The following is a 15,808-nucleotide window of genomic DNA, read 5'->3' as shown; positions in this document are numbered from 1 at the left end:
GTGTGTGTGTGTGTGTGTGTGTGTGTGTGTGAGTGTATGTATTTGCATGTATATATATATATATATAAAGCTATTTTACCCATTCATATTTGAATTTAGATTTTTGTTTTTGTATCTTGTATAGTTTTTTAACCTTAAACTTTATCATTTCTGTTTCTCACTAAAATTAATGGAGAACTTCAATTTCTTTAAAAAACGTTTTACTTTTTGAATTTGACTTTCACTTCTTGCTTTATTTTTTTTAGCTTTTAGCTAATGTTTTGCTGGTTTTCACTTTCAGCTCCTACCTTACTATTTATACCTTTAGTCTGCTATTTTGCTAAATTTGTCTTTTAGCTACTGTTGAGGTGGTTTTACAGTTTAGCTGCCATTCATCTAGTTTTAGATTTTGCTTAGTTAGTTTAGGCTTTTAGGTTTTGTTTTGCTTATTTTAGCTTTTGCTCTCAATATTTTAACTTTATCAAATTAGTTTTAACTTCAGCAAAATTCTATGAAATCATTAAGACTTTTCAAAAGAGGCCTTTTTTGTAGTTGAGCATAAAGTTTTCACAGAAACCCACTTCTAAGAATCTGAACTAATACTTCAACAACAATAGTCTGGTTTTGATACCAGAATGGATTCTTAAAGGTGTTTAAGAAGTGAGCGTGCCCAGATAATCTGAGCAGGTACTCGTTTTATATATGTCCTAACACGTTCTCTTATATTACCTCCAATCAGGCGCTGTGTGCAGCCGTGGTGACGCCTGACGTGCTGCAGACCATGGCTCTGGTGTTCAGCGGCGCTGATGTGATGTGCGCCACCGGGGATCCCACCTACTCCACTCCGTACCTTTTGGCTCAACGTGCTGGACAGAAGGTGCAGATGGAGTTTCTGCATCAGAACAAGCTATCAGGTAAGCAGGTTATGGCTATCGTTAAGGGTTTCATGCTGGATTAAAAAGAGCTATGATTATTGCAGTGTCAGCACTGTGATTATTGGATGATGCTTTCACTCGCTGTATGGTAATAACATATTTAACCAACCAGATGGATTCTCACTGTCTCACTCAGTAGTGTGGTTGTTGTATTGGAAGAAGAGAAACAGAAGTGAATAAAAAGTGGTTTTATTGCAGGTTATATCAAGGTTACTGTGCTGAAATAAAGAACATTTCTTAAAAAAAGATATATTTCCTACTGATTTTAATGACAGAGTTTTAAATTTTTTTTTTTTATTTGATACCTTCCCTAAATGCTCAAATAAAAGTTGAAGTTACAATAGAAAAGTTTTTCCAGGGGTATTTTTTCAGCTTGGGGAGGTTGGCAGGCTCCAAAAGTCAGCAGTGAAAATGAATGACATGTTTTCTAAGTCAGACCCGAAAACTAAAGGAACTTTGGTTTGCTGTTCTGTAAAACCTGTACAAAAAACGACCCTTAAACTAGATGTGACTTCTCCAACCACTAGTGCCTCATGTATTTTACCTGTTGTCTTATAACGTTAACAAGCCGATCATGGATTCGACGCCGTACTGTGCTGGTCGGCACATTCACGGCTGTGGGAGGTTTTTAATTTCCTCTCTTTTAGTCAGGAATAGGAAATGAAGGCAGAAAAATCCACAATTTGGAAGCAAGCAAGTTTTTTTAAGTTTAAAGTTCATTCGCTTTTTTCCGACTTTACCACCCCCCCCCCAAAAAAAAAAAAAAAAAAAGAGAAACCTCTCCTTTGTATTACCCACGTTGCATTCCCAACATGGTGTGGCTTCTACCTCATAGGTGTGTTTTCTTCCTTCATGTTTTCCACATGGGGCCACTGATAAGAACGGATCAGATTAAAAGAGAGGAGGCCGGCTGGGGGGACGGGGAGAAGACTTTCTCCAGGACTGTATTTTTACATAATGTATTCGGTGCATCTGTGTGCACTCGCCAGCACCGAGCCTGTTAGGGACTCGCTAATTGCTAGCATGGGTCACCTGGTCACCATGGAAATGGCAATTACGTGCGGTGTGTTAGAAGAAACACACATGCAAAAATGYTATATAAGAAAAAAAACAGACATATTTCTGTGTATGTCCATAKGAAATACAGAGGATCCACACACACAGACTATATGCTCATTATAGGTCTGGATGTTGTGGGGCTTCATCGTTAACAGACAAAATGTGGACCTTAGCCAACTTTTGCTGCGTAGGCTGATGTCCAACTAAACTAACAAACTGGAAACACTGGGTCAGGCCACCCAAATGTTCCGCTGACAGATTGACATTACTCCGGGCCTTCAGGGAGATATCGCCTCGGGGACAACAGTCAGACCCAGCACTTTGGATGGTCGGACTAAAAGAGTGTCCGCAAGGGAGCCACTCCTGAGAGTGATATTACCCAGGGTCAGACTTCACCATGGAGGTGTCTTGTTTACAGACCTGATGCCRTTTTAGAGGGAGGTTAAAAATGTCAGCGTTGGAAAGCAGTTTCTTTCTAAAATCCGCAAATAGCTGCTCATTATCTCCTGACACTGGGCTTGTACGCTGCCATTGTGAGAACCCTGCACACGGCGGTTCATGTTCAGTACCAGCTACAGTGTTACTGCAATGTTTGAGTTTTGATTCACTACAGCAGAAAGGACACACGGTTCAGAAGCTGATTTTGTTTTGGCTCCTTGTATTTGGTTTTCTTTGAGGGTGGGCAATAATGTTTTTGCTTGTATTTCTGCATGTGTGTTGTATTAGCTGTGTGGGACATCTTTGGGATATTAGGGAATCCTTGTGATGACTTTTGCACTTGTGAGGACATTTTGCGTGGTCCACACAAGGGAAAACTCCATTTGTTTGCGGTTAGGTTTAGTGTAAGGGCTCAGGGTTAAGGGCTTGACACACGGGAGGCGACGTCGCTCGCTCTCCATTCATTTCCTCTGGAGCCTGTGCGGTGAGGCGACAATCGCTTGCCCTCCTCCAGCTAAGCGACCGGCGAAAATAGTGCATGTGAAATTTCGCGCTCGTACACGTAGACGTGCACACGCGAGCTTGTGACGCGACATATGAAAGTTGAAAAATGTTCAACTTTTGTCGCTGTCGCTTAGCGTACAACCAATCAGCGAGGGTTTCATTGACTGACCAATGAGAGGAGAGTATGCTACACACTGCCGTTAGCTAACACTTTCACCATGTGATTAYTAAAAAGCTTTGTGGGAATTTATTGGCACCAGGGTGAAGTTTATGGTAAGTTTTTCCTCATAAAACTGTATCTTGATGTGTGTTTGTTTTTCAATATCATTAGCATCGCAAGATTTGTTTAGTTTACACGTCCGTAATGCACACCCCCCTTCAGAGTCAAGAACCAATCAAATTTTGTGAAGACAAGCGACCTGATAGCAACGCTGCAATCGCTATCGCGTCCCGTGTGTCGGGTTTCACCCTAGCTGCGATGACAGCCGTCAATCGCTGTAGTTTGTCGCTCCCCGTGTGTCGAGCCCTTTAGGCTGTAGAATATAATGGAAGTAAATGCATGTTCTCACAAACATAGTAAAACACAAATGTTACAAAAATATTAACTCATGAACCACTGGACAAATTTTTATGAAACTCTCTAAGTATTCATTGGGAGTATATCTACAACTCAAACTTTAGAAGTTGACTCAATTAAAGATGGCTGCAACAGTGAACACAGAACTGGTTGTATCTTATTTATATTGTAAAATGCTGAGCTAAAGTTTGAAGTGGTAGTCACTGAGAGTGATACCTGCCACATGTTCTGAGCGCTAACATGTCGTGAGAGATTTTACATGTTTGACCAAAATGGCTTCAACATTTCTCATCATAAGATGATCCAAGGCTACGTTCACACTGCAGGTCTTAATTCTCGATTCCAATTTTTTTCAAAAATCCAATACTTTGTTTTTGCGCAGCCTCCATCAGACTCCACTGTTAACTCCAAATCAGTTGGAAATCAGTTGGAGTACTGTACAAAGTAAGAGAACTGTTCACTGATAAAGCACTGTTTATGTTGTATAACGCTATAATTGTTCCACATTTAATTTACTGTATTGACGTATGGGTTAAAGCTTGTAAAACTATCACAAATCCTATTTTCATTTTACAGAAAAGAACTAAAAGAGTTAGTACTAGAAAAAATTACAGCCATCCGTCAAATATATTATTTCACGATTTGAAATTATTAAAATTCTATGATTTGGTTGATTATAATATTTTACTGTTAATGTACAGAGCTCATAAAGGTGTGTTACCTTCCAACATTCAGGTAATTTTTTTTTAAAAGAGAGAGTTGCTATTATCTTAAAGGAATTGAAATGTTTGTGAAACCCTGGGTTCATACGAGCCTGAAGGAGCGAACAACTTTAATCCAGGGAATAAGATTATGGAACAGCATGGAAGATGAGGTTAAAATTGCCAGATCCTTGTATATATTGAAGAGAATGTTGAAAAAATAATATTCTGCAGAAATATGGAGAATTATAAGTGAATTCATGCTAATTGTTGTTTGAGTTGGTGTCAGTTCTTGGTTTTAATTCACTTTTAAGTGTTTTAAGTTGTTTAGAATTTTTATTGTATTTTACTTTTCTTTTGAACATATTTTGGGTACAAAAAAGGGGCAGATATAAGATTTATTCTTCTTCTGCTGCCTTTCATTTCATTTGATTTCATTTTGATTGTATGTTTTTTTGAACTTTAATTTTGTATTACAAATGAAATGAATAAACTACTTCTACTACTAACTCTTCAAAGCACCGATACGACCCTCATGCTCAGAAAAAGACGCGATGTCACATTCAGCTCGCTGTTTACAGAAGTAAATAAGGATGCTACATGTTAGCATGTCGATTATGAAGTTGTTGTGCGATCAGAACTGATTAAATGATTATATGACCTGCTTATTTTGGCCATTGTTTATATTTGAATCTGCCTCTGGTTGGCTGCTCCAATCCAGCTTTCTATTTTTGGAACAGGAGCAACGTGCTGAAAAAAAAAAAAAACATTGATCCAGTAATTTTCCTATCCGGGACAAACATTACTAACTTATATTTATTTGGATCATGTGGATGTTGTCCAGGACATGGGAAATTAAAAGTACAAAAGTTGAAGCAACAGGACTTCTGTTCTGTAGCTGAAAACGTGGAGTTAGAAGATTTGAACAGCACAAGGTTGGTAGTGATATTATAAATACTTGGATCAGTCTGCTCACCCACACCTCACTGATGAAAGAGGTGGATGTAATGCGACGTGAGTGTTCAGGTTGAGGTCACTTTGAARAACATCAGATACGTCTCTGATTCAGTACCACATACTGAAAAGGCCTGGGTTGGATTAGAAAAAATTGATATGCATCACATAAACTTAGTGTAAACGTAGCCTTAGTTTAATACTCATGGAAAGTTGCAGGTGATATGCATTCCTTCATGGTAATGTAAACTTAAAAGAAGTCTAAATGACTTTTGTAAAAATGTCACCACACCTGTTCTAGTTACTTCAGTTTTTATTACAAAATGCTCAAACAAAAGCAAAATCTGCTTCGGTTTCTTTTTTCTTTTTTTTYCCTCTCCACAAAGAAGCAGCATCGCTGTAAGAAGATTAAGACCCCCCAAAACTATCCTGACCAGATTCCCCCCCACGGTTGACATTTTTCCAGTCGGACACATTGTCACTTCACACAAAGCGGCTGAAAGTTGTGTCTGCATTGTTCTCGTGCATGTGGCTCCCCCCCTGGACTTGCAGGCAGACTTGTGAAAAAATGGTTCATTAAACAGAAATTGAACTTTTTTTCCCCTCCGTGTTTTATTTTTTTCCTCGTGTTTTGTTGGTAGGATCAGGCAACAATCCGGTACCCATATGACGCCGTCCCAACCGTACAGCTCGGCGTCGACAGAGGGGAGATCGAGGCGAGAAGAGAAGCAGACGTATAGCAGCCAATACTGAGGACAAAACCAGAGTTTAAAGCTGTTTATGCAAGTTTTRAAGAACTTTGCCTCGGGTTACAGCTGAATCTTTCACTAGGATAACAATTGCACACATGCTAGGTAGCATAAGGACAGACATGGATATTTCAGTTGTTTGCAGTGGGACGCCACTTTTTATGGCTGCGTGCGTAGTTTCTCCTCTTTTCACTTATCTTGTAAAAACATGTTTTCACAGCAAGCGCTCACTTCAGGCCTCCCTTCAACCAGCCACACAGCTGTAAACCAGACACCATCTTAAAAGAAAATGATGACAAACGCGGTCTTTTCCCAATTTCATGACCCCCTGGGACCATGCGGATGAGCCGGCAATAAACAATCAGACACCATGAAGAATTGTCACTTTGCAACTAAACTCTAAATTGGACCAGTGTGTGTGGAAAGTATCACCACCGCCTGTCTTCACAGTGTGAATCACGCTCCCAGTTTGTAAAAAGTAAAAATAGGAAAAAGCACACCCCCCCTCTTTTTTCTTTTTTCTTTCCTTTCCTTTCCCCCTGTGGATATGGTGAATAAAAAGAAAGCTGTCAGCTCGCTTTTACCATAGCCACTCGGCAGCTCTGTTCCCTCTCCGGCGGCTCATTTGTAACTCCGGTGTGAGGACTTCGGCTGATAGCCGAGCGTGGCCACTTCATTAGCTCCTTCTCTCCGCGTAAATGCGAGTGCATGCACGTAGGCCTCGGCGGGCCTCGTCCTCCCACCCACACCTGCTCGCCCGAGAGCACCCTGGGATGTTGTCGGCGTGCGTTCATTTGCATAGCACCATCCCAGATTCTATTTAAAAAAGGGCCAATTGTGGCTGTGAGGCCACATGTCTCTGTGTTTTTAGGAATCCTCAAGGACCGCTTCAATGATGGGCTCTATTCCTTATAGTCAAAGGCTTTCACTCCGGTGTGTCTTCTTTATTTTTAGTTTCTTTTCTTTCCTTTTTTTCATGTCAACTCTAGGTTGAATTAAGGAGGCCACATAAACCATGAAAATGAAACTAATTGTCAACTATGTGTTGAAACCACTTAAAAATTCATTTTTAGTCAACACACGCATTTTAGTTTTCCCCAATAGCCAGTTTCTACACAAAATCTCCACACTTGGAGAAAGAATAAAACAAAACAAAAAGAAATAAATTGTATTTTTGTTTGCTAGGGCACAAAACAGGCTACTACATACTGTAATATCTCAAAACATCAAAATCTTCGGGATGCATTTCTTTAAATACCCGTTTTTATGACAAACAAAAACCAGTTTGTTGTTAGTAGTTTGGGTGAGGCCTAAATAAGAAGCTCTTCTTTTTTCCATTTCCTTCTTTTTTTCGCATGTTTTTGTTGAAAATGCCCTTTGTGGATGCACAAAACCAATTATCTAAACTGGTTTGTTTTGATGTAAAACAATCAGCACAGAGCATACATCATAAGTCATCATTATTATTTAGCTCAAGGGCCACAATGCGGGGCTAGACCTTTTATTCTAGCCCTGTTTTTGGTAATTATGCTCTTATTTTTCTAATTCTGCTTTCATAAATAAATGATGCTTTTCAAGCTCTTATTATTCAAAGATGCTAAACAATGTCCTACTTGGTTTTTACCATATTGATTTGAACACTTTTGGTGTGCTTACTTGTGAATGTTCGTATGTAAATGCTAAACATGTAAAACAAACAAAAGAAATAAAACAAAAAAGAAAGAAATATCTTTTATGTGACTACCAAAAATGTTTTTAATTTTGGTTCAAAAGACTTCCAAGCATTCAAACAAAAATTAATTTGCAGACGTATAAGCTGAAATTATTAGGAATTCAGTCTCAAAGTGAAACATGTAGACGTCTAATCCTTGCTCAGGGTTCCTGCGGATCCTTAAAAAGTCTTAAAAGGCCTTGAATTCATCAATCCAAAAATAAGGCCTTAATTAGCCTTAAAAGGGTCTTAAATCAATCTTCAGAAGTCTTAAAAATGTGAACACATTGTAAGTAGGATGACTATAATTCATAAAAATATTAAAATAATTGGTAACATTTATTTTTTTTTAATTTTCCCATTCAGATGTTCCCTTTTGACATCACTTCCTGTTATTTCACCTGCAAATATCTCAACAACTGTCCATCTGAGCGATGTGAAATTAGTTTTCTAATGTTAATAATGTTGTCTTTCCAAAAATACATTCATATTTCTTACAAAAATTTGATGTCACAGGCACTTTAAGGTTTTATCTACAGCAAGCTGGGGTTGAGAACCCACTCTGGGTCACAAAACTCCAAATTGTGGGTCGTTAGAGAATTTCCAGGAATTAAATTAAGTTTAAAACTGACTGATAAGAATGTTTTTTTGTTATATTTGACAAACTAGCAGTTAGATCTGGATAAAAACAATTGGTCTATTAGCAATATTTGAATAATTCAACCAAAAATACTTTGATTTGTGAGTTTCTGCCACTGTTTAATTTATTTTATTTATTTATTTGTCATTTGTGTTTATTGTGAAATTGGTCTTAAATTTGATTTCACTTGGCATTAAAAAGTCTTAAGTCTTAAATTTAGCTGTCCTTAAACTGTAGGAACCCTGTTGCTGTAGATCAGTGGCATAGGTTAATAAGAAAGTTTCTGTGCCCCCTCAACCCCCCCGCTCCCACATGTCTAACCAAACGCAACTTTTGTTTTCAAACTCCATTGCAGTTTATTTCACCCCTCAGTGTTTTTAGAAACAATTGAACTAATAAAGGTAAACTGAAATAAATTACAGGTTGCAATAAAATCAACTGCATCATCTTTTAAATAACAAAACAACAAACCTACTTTATGGTGTAATTATGTTAAGTGCAAAGCTTCTCTGTGCAAATTGGGTTTAAAAACATGAAAACCTCCCTGAGAGGAAAATAAAATGTTTTGTTGAGCAAAAATGACACCTTTAATGCTCACTTGTTTGCATGTATGTGTGGAAACCCTGTCAAAAACCTGTCCTTTTATATTAACAATGTCCAGTCATTCATTTTTTTTTCTTATTCAGTCATACCTTACCCCCGGCCCCTGGAATGGCATTGCTTCCCCTCTAGGGGGCATGACCCCTACTTTCAGAACCACTGTTAGAGATGTCAAATGGACTTCTACTTTAAACTGAAACTGGATAACTAAGAGAGCGTTCACATTAGAGTCGGGGTGGGCGTTTTGATCTAAGTATCGATACTATCAAAGCCAAGATGAGCAATGGTATCGGATCAGTACTAGCATGGTGGGATTGATTTTTTTGTTTACACTTTATTTTCACTACTGTATTTATTTTTCACAATTAAACTTTAAAGAGAAAAGCAAATTTAGTAGTGCAGCGTCTCCAAATAGTTTGGTGTTAGTCATTAGCAGAAAACCCTCCTTTTCCCCATTATACTTAAATTTGTTTTACATTGTTGCGTTATTTTTTTATTTTGCACTAGTGACGTTTTGTCTTTAAAAAAAGAGTGTAATATAAAGTAATAGTAGAATTATTTCTGTTACATTGCTTTACATTGTTAGTTAGTACAAAACATTTTTATTCGTCTTTTTTTTATCATAATCAACTACCTAAAGGCAAAATCATAGATTTTTTTTTATTGAACCTGGCAAGTATTGGTATCGGCCATACTTGCCCTGTATTTACTTGGTATCGGATTGTTATGAAAATATCCCTACCTCTAATTCAGACTCATTCAAAATAGATTTTTTTATAATTATTTCCCTAAATAAGTTTTTTATTAGTGCAAATAGCAACACAAGCACCTAAGTGCATGACTTCCAGCTGAAATATCATATTTCTGCTGGAATGTTTGCATAATTAATAACATTGTGATCATTTATAACATCACATTTGGTTAGGTTAGGAGATCTGAGTTAGAATTCCTCAGAGGCCTTTCTTGAAAACTCTTGCCTGTTTTGGCTAAATGTAAACATCTGTTTAACACCAATAACAAGATTTCGATATCTACAAGAGTTGCACTTTTAGACTGAGGTTGAAGTTGTTTTAAGATGGCGGCACTTTGTCCACTTTGACCGAATGAACGGTTGGCTTTTTAATCCAGTGAGACTTAAACTTTTTTTTCCAAACTTGAGCCATAAAAAGAGCTATTACAAAAGGGACGATATTATTGTTCATAACCTTTTCACAAAGAAAGCACTTAAAAGGATTTATCACTTTAAGTCTTCGGTTTTGAACTAAACGAGTCAAATGTCTCAGAGCACCACCCCGAAAAGCCCCTTTTAGCTATTTCACTGTAAATTATTCACTAAAAGCCAAAGCCTAAACTGTAAAGAAACAATCTAAACTGCACATTGTGGCAGCTTCCACTTCTGTTAAAAGCCCACTGTAATGCAAGACTGAACATTGCAGCAGTGCCTTTCACTTGTGACATCAGTCTTGTCTTAATGACGTGCTGTGGTTTCAGAGACCAAGAAGTTTAGTTATTGTCACCCGACAGAAGCATCTCTGACATCTCAAATCTTGTAGCAAATAAATAATTTATTCGGCAGGCTTTTTTTGCAAGGATAATAAAAACAGGAACACACATACGTGCTCAAAACCAGAGGCCCTGACTCTCTTTTTTATTTTGCTACATAGTAGGAATCTGTGGATTTTTTTAATTTGTTGTGCTTGTGTGTTTATTTTTCTTTTTTTGGTCCACCAGTAAGAAGAACTGTACATAAGGCAGTTAGAGAGGTCAGGAGGTCCTAAGCAGCTCAGAAAATCTGCGTTTTCTCTGAAGTGGTGTTTTTAATTCAAAAACTGTGAGTTTGTCTTCGGGGTAAATAGCTCAGTAATACATCAGTTTATTTTTTTTCTGTTGTAATCATGTAAATGATTACACGTTTGTACTCGCGGGACTCTGGTCATTTTTTTTTTCTTTTTTGCCTCCCGTCCGCTTTATCTCTGCTTTTCTTGCTTCGTTTGTGTAATCGTTTACTGCACGTCTGTGTGAACAAGCTCCTCTGATTACCCCACTGTCCACTGCCTGTCGGAGACCACTTTGTGACTGTTGCCGTGGGCTAGCAGATGGCTAATTGAGCACTCTGTCATGTCACTTTCCTTCACAAGGGAGTGAGCCAATCAGCGCAGGGTCCAGACTCCTTCGCCGCCACCTTCCCCCACAAGACACCAAAGTCCCATCAAAACAGAGTCCAGCCTTACGGACCCACAGGGATTGTTTTGGTTGGCTCACGCAGACAAACTTGTTACGACTGATATTGCATCTCGCCACTGGCTTATTTACATCCTGTCAACCTGAACGGGGGTAAAAAATGTGTTTTTGTGTTCGACTCACTTCTTTGCAGTTTCAGAGTGAAAGCTTGTGTCAGCTTCTATGTATTTATGATGATGCTACTGGCAGACTAATTCACAACTGCATTACAGATGTTGCTAACTAACTTGGCTCCACATTTCTTGGCATTACTTCAAAACTATACTAGACTTATTACAGATGGCTGCAGCACATTAAAATGCCTGTATGATGCCAGATAGGCTGCTGTTGTTAATTTGACTGCTGCATGCTGCTCGATAGACTCATCTTGGACCAAGCGTGGTGTTGATTTTGTTCAGGGATCACTTTATTCATTAAAATCCTCATTCATTACTTTAGTGTTATTAAGTTGAAAGTTCAGATATTTGGATGTGGGGTTATTTGGAAAGGTTATAAACTATTATCATTCTACATGTTGTAGATGTACATGTGGGCAACACAGTGCCTCTGCTGGAAGAGCTGTGGCTTTCTGGGCTAGATCAAATCCTGGCCGGGGACCCTATTGGGTAGAGTTAGCTCTGGGTACTCCGGTTTCCTCCTACAGACCAAAAACATGATTGTTAGGCTAATTGCTCACTCTAAATTGTCCTAAGTGTAAGTGACATTTTTTGTTTGTCTCTACGTATCCCTGTGATGGACTTAGTACCAGTCTAGGGTATACCCTGCCTTTTACACAGTGACTGCTGGATATGGGTGACAATGGGCCTCATGCAAGAACCGTTCGTACGCACAGATTTGTTCTTAAGTTGTGCGTACGAGKGATTTAGGAGAATTTGTGGCATTCACCAATGTTTTCGTATTCTAAGATTTTTTTCAGATAYGAACAAAATTYABGAGTGGTCCAGACCTGTCGTATATTTTACGAGCAGTCAGTCTGCTGTTATCCAGACGGGTTTTCTTCACTAATAACTTTATATTTCATTAGTTTGCAGATATTTTGAGTTCAAAATAAATCACACTCTATGATTATCTTGGCTATTCTGCTTGAATTAGAGTTATAATTTTAAATGTAATAATTTAGACTAAATAAATTGTCCCTCCGTTTTCTGCCTCTTATCCGGGATCGGGTCGCGGGGGCAGCAGCAGAGAGACCCAGACATCCCTCTCCCCAGCGACACCTTCCAGCTCATCCTGGGGGACTCCGAGACGTTCCCAGGCCAGAGGGGATATATAATCTCTCCAGCGAGTCCTGGATTTTCTCCAAAGTGCCAGACATATTTTGAAAACATTTTATAATGCTTATTTCAGAACTGCAACTGAGACCACTTGTGTGTGTGTGTGTGGGGGGGGGATGGTGCGCAGCGCTGTGGCTTCTGAATAAATGAAAATGATTTAACACAGTTGTTTATACTTTTAGCAGCTCTTTTTATTCCACAGATGACCTGCTAAAAATGAAAGATTTTCTTTTCTGGATCTCTGASAGACGGACTTCAATCTCTGAACTCGTAAAGTTTTTATTTTTTAGTTTTCGCAGTCATTTTCATGAATAGACACTTCCTGATGTCTGAGGCAGGAAACATAGCCTTATATGGTGTTTTTGGGGTGGTGATTATGCTAATCTCCATGCATGCATGAGCAGCTGGATAGAACAGGTGGAATTTACGCAGCTCATTTACACACTTTTCCTGAAGATAGAAGCGTTTGTTGAATCTGACGTGACATGTTCGTACGAACCCTTCATACGAACAAAAGTAAGAGAAATTCAGGATAAGAATACGAACATGTTCTTGCATGAGGCCCAATTACCCCAATGGTCCAGAAAGGAAGAAGCAGGTATAGATAATGGATGGATGTTTTTGATAATGTTTGAAGTGATTTTCAGTTTGAAAAAAATAGTTTACTTCTGAGCTAACGGCTAGTCTGAGCGAGACCACTACTGAAATGCATGGCTGCTATCTAAATGTATTTGTACACCATGGTGGCAAGACAAGGTTCTCATCAAGGCACCATTTAGGAGGAGGTTTCATGTTGTTTGCTCCTCCTTCTATAGCTTTTGCCCAGAGTTGGAACAAATGTCCATGTTGGGGTAAATGACACTGACAGCTCTTGTTAGAGCAGAGCTGGAGTTTGGTACCTTWCCTGGGCTTTGATTTCTTAAGGGCCCAGTTGAAGCTGAACAGTTGACACTGGGTCATGTTCAACGTTTGTTTATTTGCACACACATCTTATTKCCCATGCAACACAGGGCCGAACTCCTGGGAAAATCAGGAATCCGCCATTATTCTGTCTACAAATCTATCACAGGTCAAAGCGCCACAGTTCTTGTCTGACAGATTCCTTGGTGCACAATGTCTGTTTTATCTCTATCTTTTTGGCCATTTGACTCTGTTTTTGGGTACAACATTTGGATTCTAGTAGAGTAGCTGAAGCAAAATACAGTGTCCCTTCTCCTGTTGGGTTGTGACAAGAAAGTGTGGAAAACTCGAAGCTGCGAACAAAATGACATTTTCATTAAGCAACTGCAACAATGAGAGTGAATTTTATGCATAGGCCTTTAGTGTGACTGCGCTACAAAATCAAATGACCATATATTCCGCGAATTGACTGTGGCTACTCTTTGGTAGAAAACCAAAATGGTCCAAGACAATACTGTGATACCACAAAGTTAAAGGTTGAACAGAATCGCTGATGGCTAACAAAAATCTGTATCTATAATATCCACTGGCTTTAAATTCTGTGCTCACTCAAACTTTTAGAAAACATACATTTTTTATCAGTTCTCAGATGCTTCAAATGATAAACCTACTGGTAATTACATTTTTTTAACATTGTTTTGTAAAAATGTGATAAAGCAGCTCTCATATCTCTTTTTCCAGAATCATATATTTAAAGTTATACATTGTAAAGTAAAGATCATTACTGCACTTCTGAACACAGTTAATTAGTTTGACATAATGAATCCACACTTAGAACAAAGATACAAGCCGTCTTGTTTAAACAAACTGATTGTTTTTCTTCGTGGGGTGATACGCTGCCACGAGTCGAGGCATCTGCGGTGTCTGTAAAGGCTGGAAATGTCGCTTCAATCAAAATTGGTTTCAATTAAAGTTATTTTACCTTGGCTGATGAGAGAGCTGGAGGTACTGAAGATAAAATCTGTAAGATATTACCAGGGTTCTGGCAGAAAATTGGACCTCAGAATTGAAGCTAATTGAATTTGAGAATGATAAGGTTGAATGCGAGGAGCTCTTAAAGCGGCCAAGAAAGGATGAGTGAAGGGAGATCAGAATAAATGAGGAAAGTAATGAGATAGAAAAGCTTATATTTAATTGGACAAAGATGAGTGTAAAACCTCCGTTTTTTAGCAGCTTGAATGCGTGAAGATCTGTGTCTTGAAATGCTCTCGGAACACCTTATCTTTGTCTTTGCAAGAGGACAACGGTGGGACAAAGTCACGACTAAATAAACAGAAGCTTGTTTAATCTTGTTTATGCTGCTTGTGAATAAATAGATAATGCTGTTTTGCTTTATTATGGCCCACGGGAAACTGCTCTCCACGTGGAGGTCAGAGCACCGGGTCAAGAACAGCAATCATGAATCTGGTGGGGATTCATCGTCCTGTTTTAAGGGTAATTCAGTGCGGAAGCAGTGCTGCGCTCGTCAGGAGAACCCTGTTTTCATTCTGCCTGAAGGACACTTTTTTAAAAACACATTATATGAAGAGCAGAGGGAGCAAAATTACACAGATACTGCTATGTTTGATGAAAAAGTAACAGAGAAATTCAAAACGTCATGCACTCATCTCAAACAGATGTTTTGCTAACTATCTGAACATTAATGGGATAGCTTAGTTTAGTTTAGTCATGTTTCAATTTAAGAGACAGACTAATATAATTTTATGGCCTAAATACAAATATGTAACTCTGAACATCTCTTCTATAGATGACCTTCAGTTCATCAGTTGACATAAAACACAAACACCTCTTGAATTGAATTTCACAAACAAAATGCTGGTTTAGATTCTCAGTCAACATTGTAAATAAAATGAAAAAATTAAAACTTCTATTCTGTGGCTGGAGATGTTTTGCTTCTTGTCCAGAATGGTACACGGTATAATACAAATGTTTTTAGGACAATTGACACTAAATCAATTGTGGACAGTGTAATTTTTTGTCATTCCTTTTTTTAATTTTAAAATTAATTATTCACAAAGTAGAAAAGAGACTGTTATTCCATTTTCATTTTATACTCCAATTCTTTTTTTCAAACCAAAATATTATCATTGTTGTGAAAGCAACTCAACACTTTCCTGTGGAACATCAACTTCAAGTTCATCACGAGGCAGCTGTTGGAGAAAAGCTTCAGGTGCTAAAAGCGCCAGTAAACTGCTTCAGCTGATACCTGTTGAAGAAATGTAAAACTAGTTAGCAGTTATTTATTGTGACTCCCTGGTTAGCTACTAATAAAGTAAAATGTGTTTTATTCACCTCATAATCAGACCATTTAAGTTAGACCTAGATAAATAGTTTTATAAAAAAAATTAGCTTGACTAGCAACAATAAAAAATACAGTCTACAGTTTGTTAAAGGGATCCCCGATTAGTCATAACATTAGACTTTATATGATAAACATATACTTTAACTGTAAAATAAAGACTGTAAAAATACTGTAGGATGTTCAG

General features: G+C 38.2%; 1 protein-coding gene across 1 annotated transcript in view; it reads left to right on the top strand.

Moving 5' to 3' along the window:
- Positions 1-711: 711 nt before the first annotated feature.
- The window catches only part of arap2 (ArfGAP with RhoGAP domain, ankyrin repeat and PH domain 2), a gene marked incomplete at its 5' end in the record, with an annotated part of 96,083 nt that continues 80,986 nt past the window's right edge, over positions 712-15,808 (top strand). The window contains 1 exon segment of the mRNA XM_014018386.1: positions 712-893. Within this exon segment, the coding sequence (XP_013873840.1) occupies positions 761-893 (133 nt within the window).

This window comes from Austrofundulus limnaeus, unplaced genomic scaffold (genome assembly GCF_001266775.1).
Source record: "Austrofundulus limnaeus strain Quisiro unplaced genomic scaffold, Austrofundulus_limnaeus-1.0 Scaffold191, whole genome shotgun sequence".
Lineage (NCBI taxonomy): Eukaryota > Metazoa > Chordata > Actinopteri > Cyprinodontiformes > Rivulidae > Austrofundulus > Austrofundulus limnaeus.
This window is presented reverse-complemented; position numbering and strand designations above follow the sequence as displayed.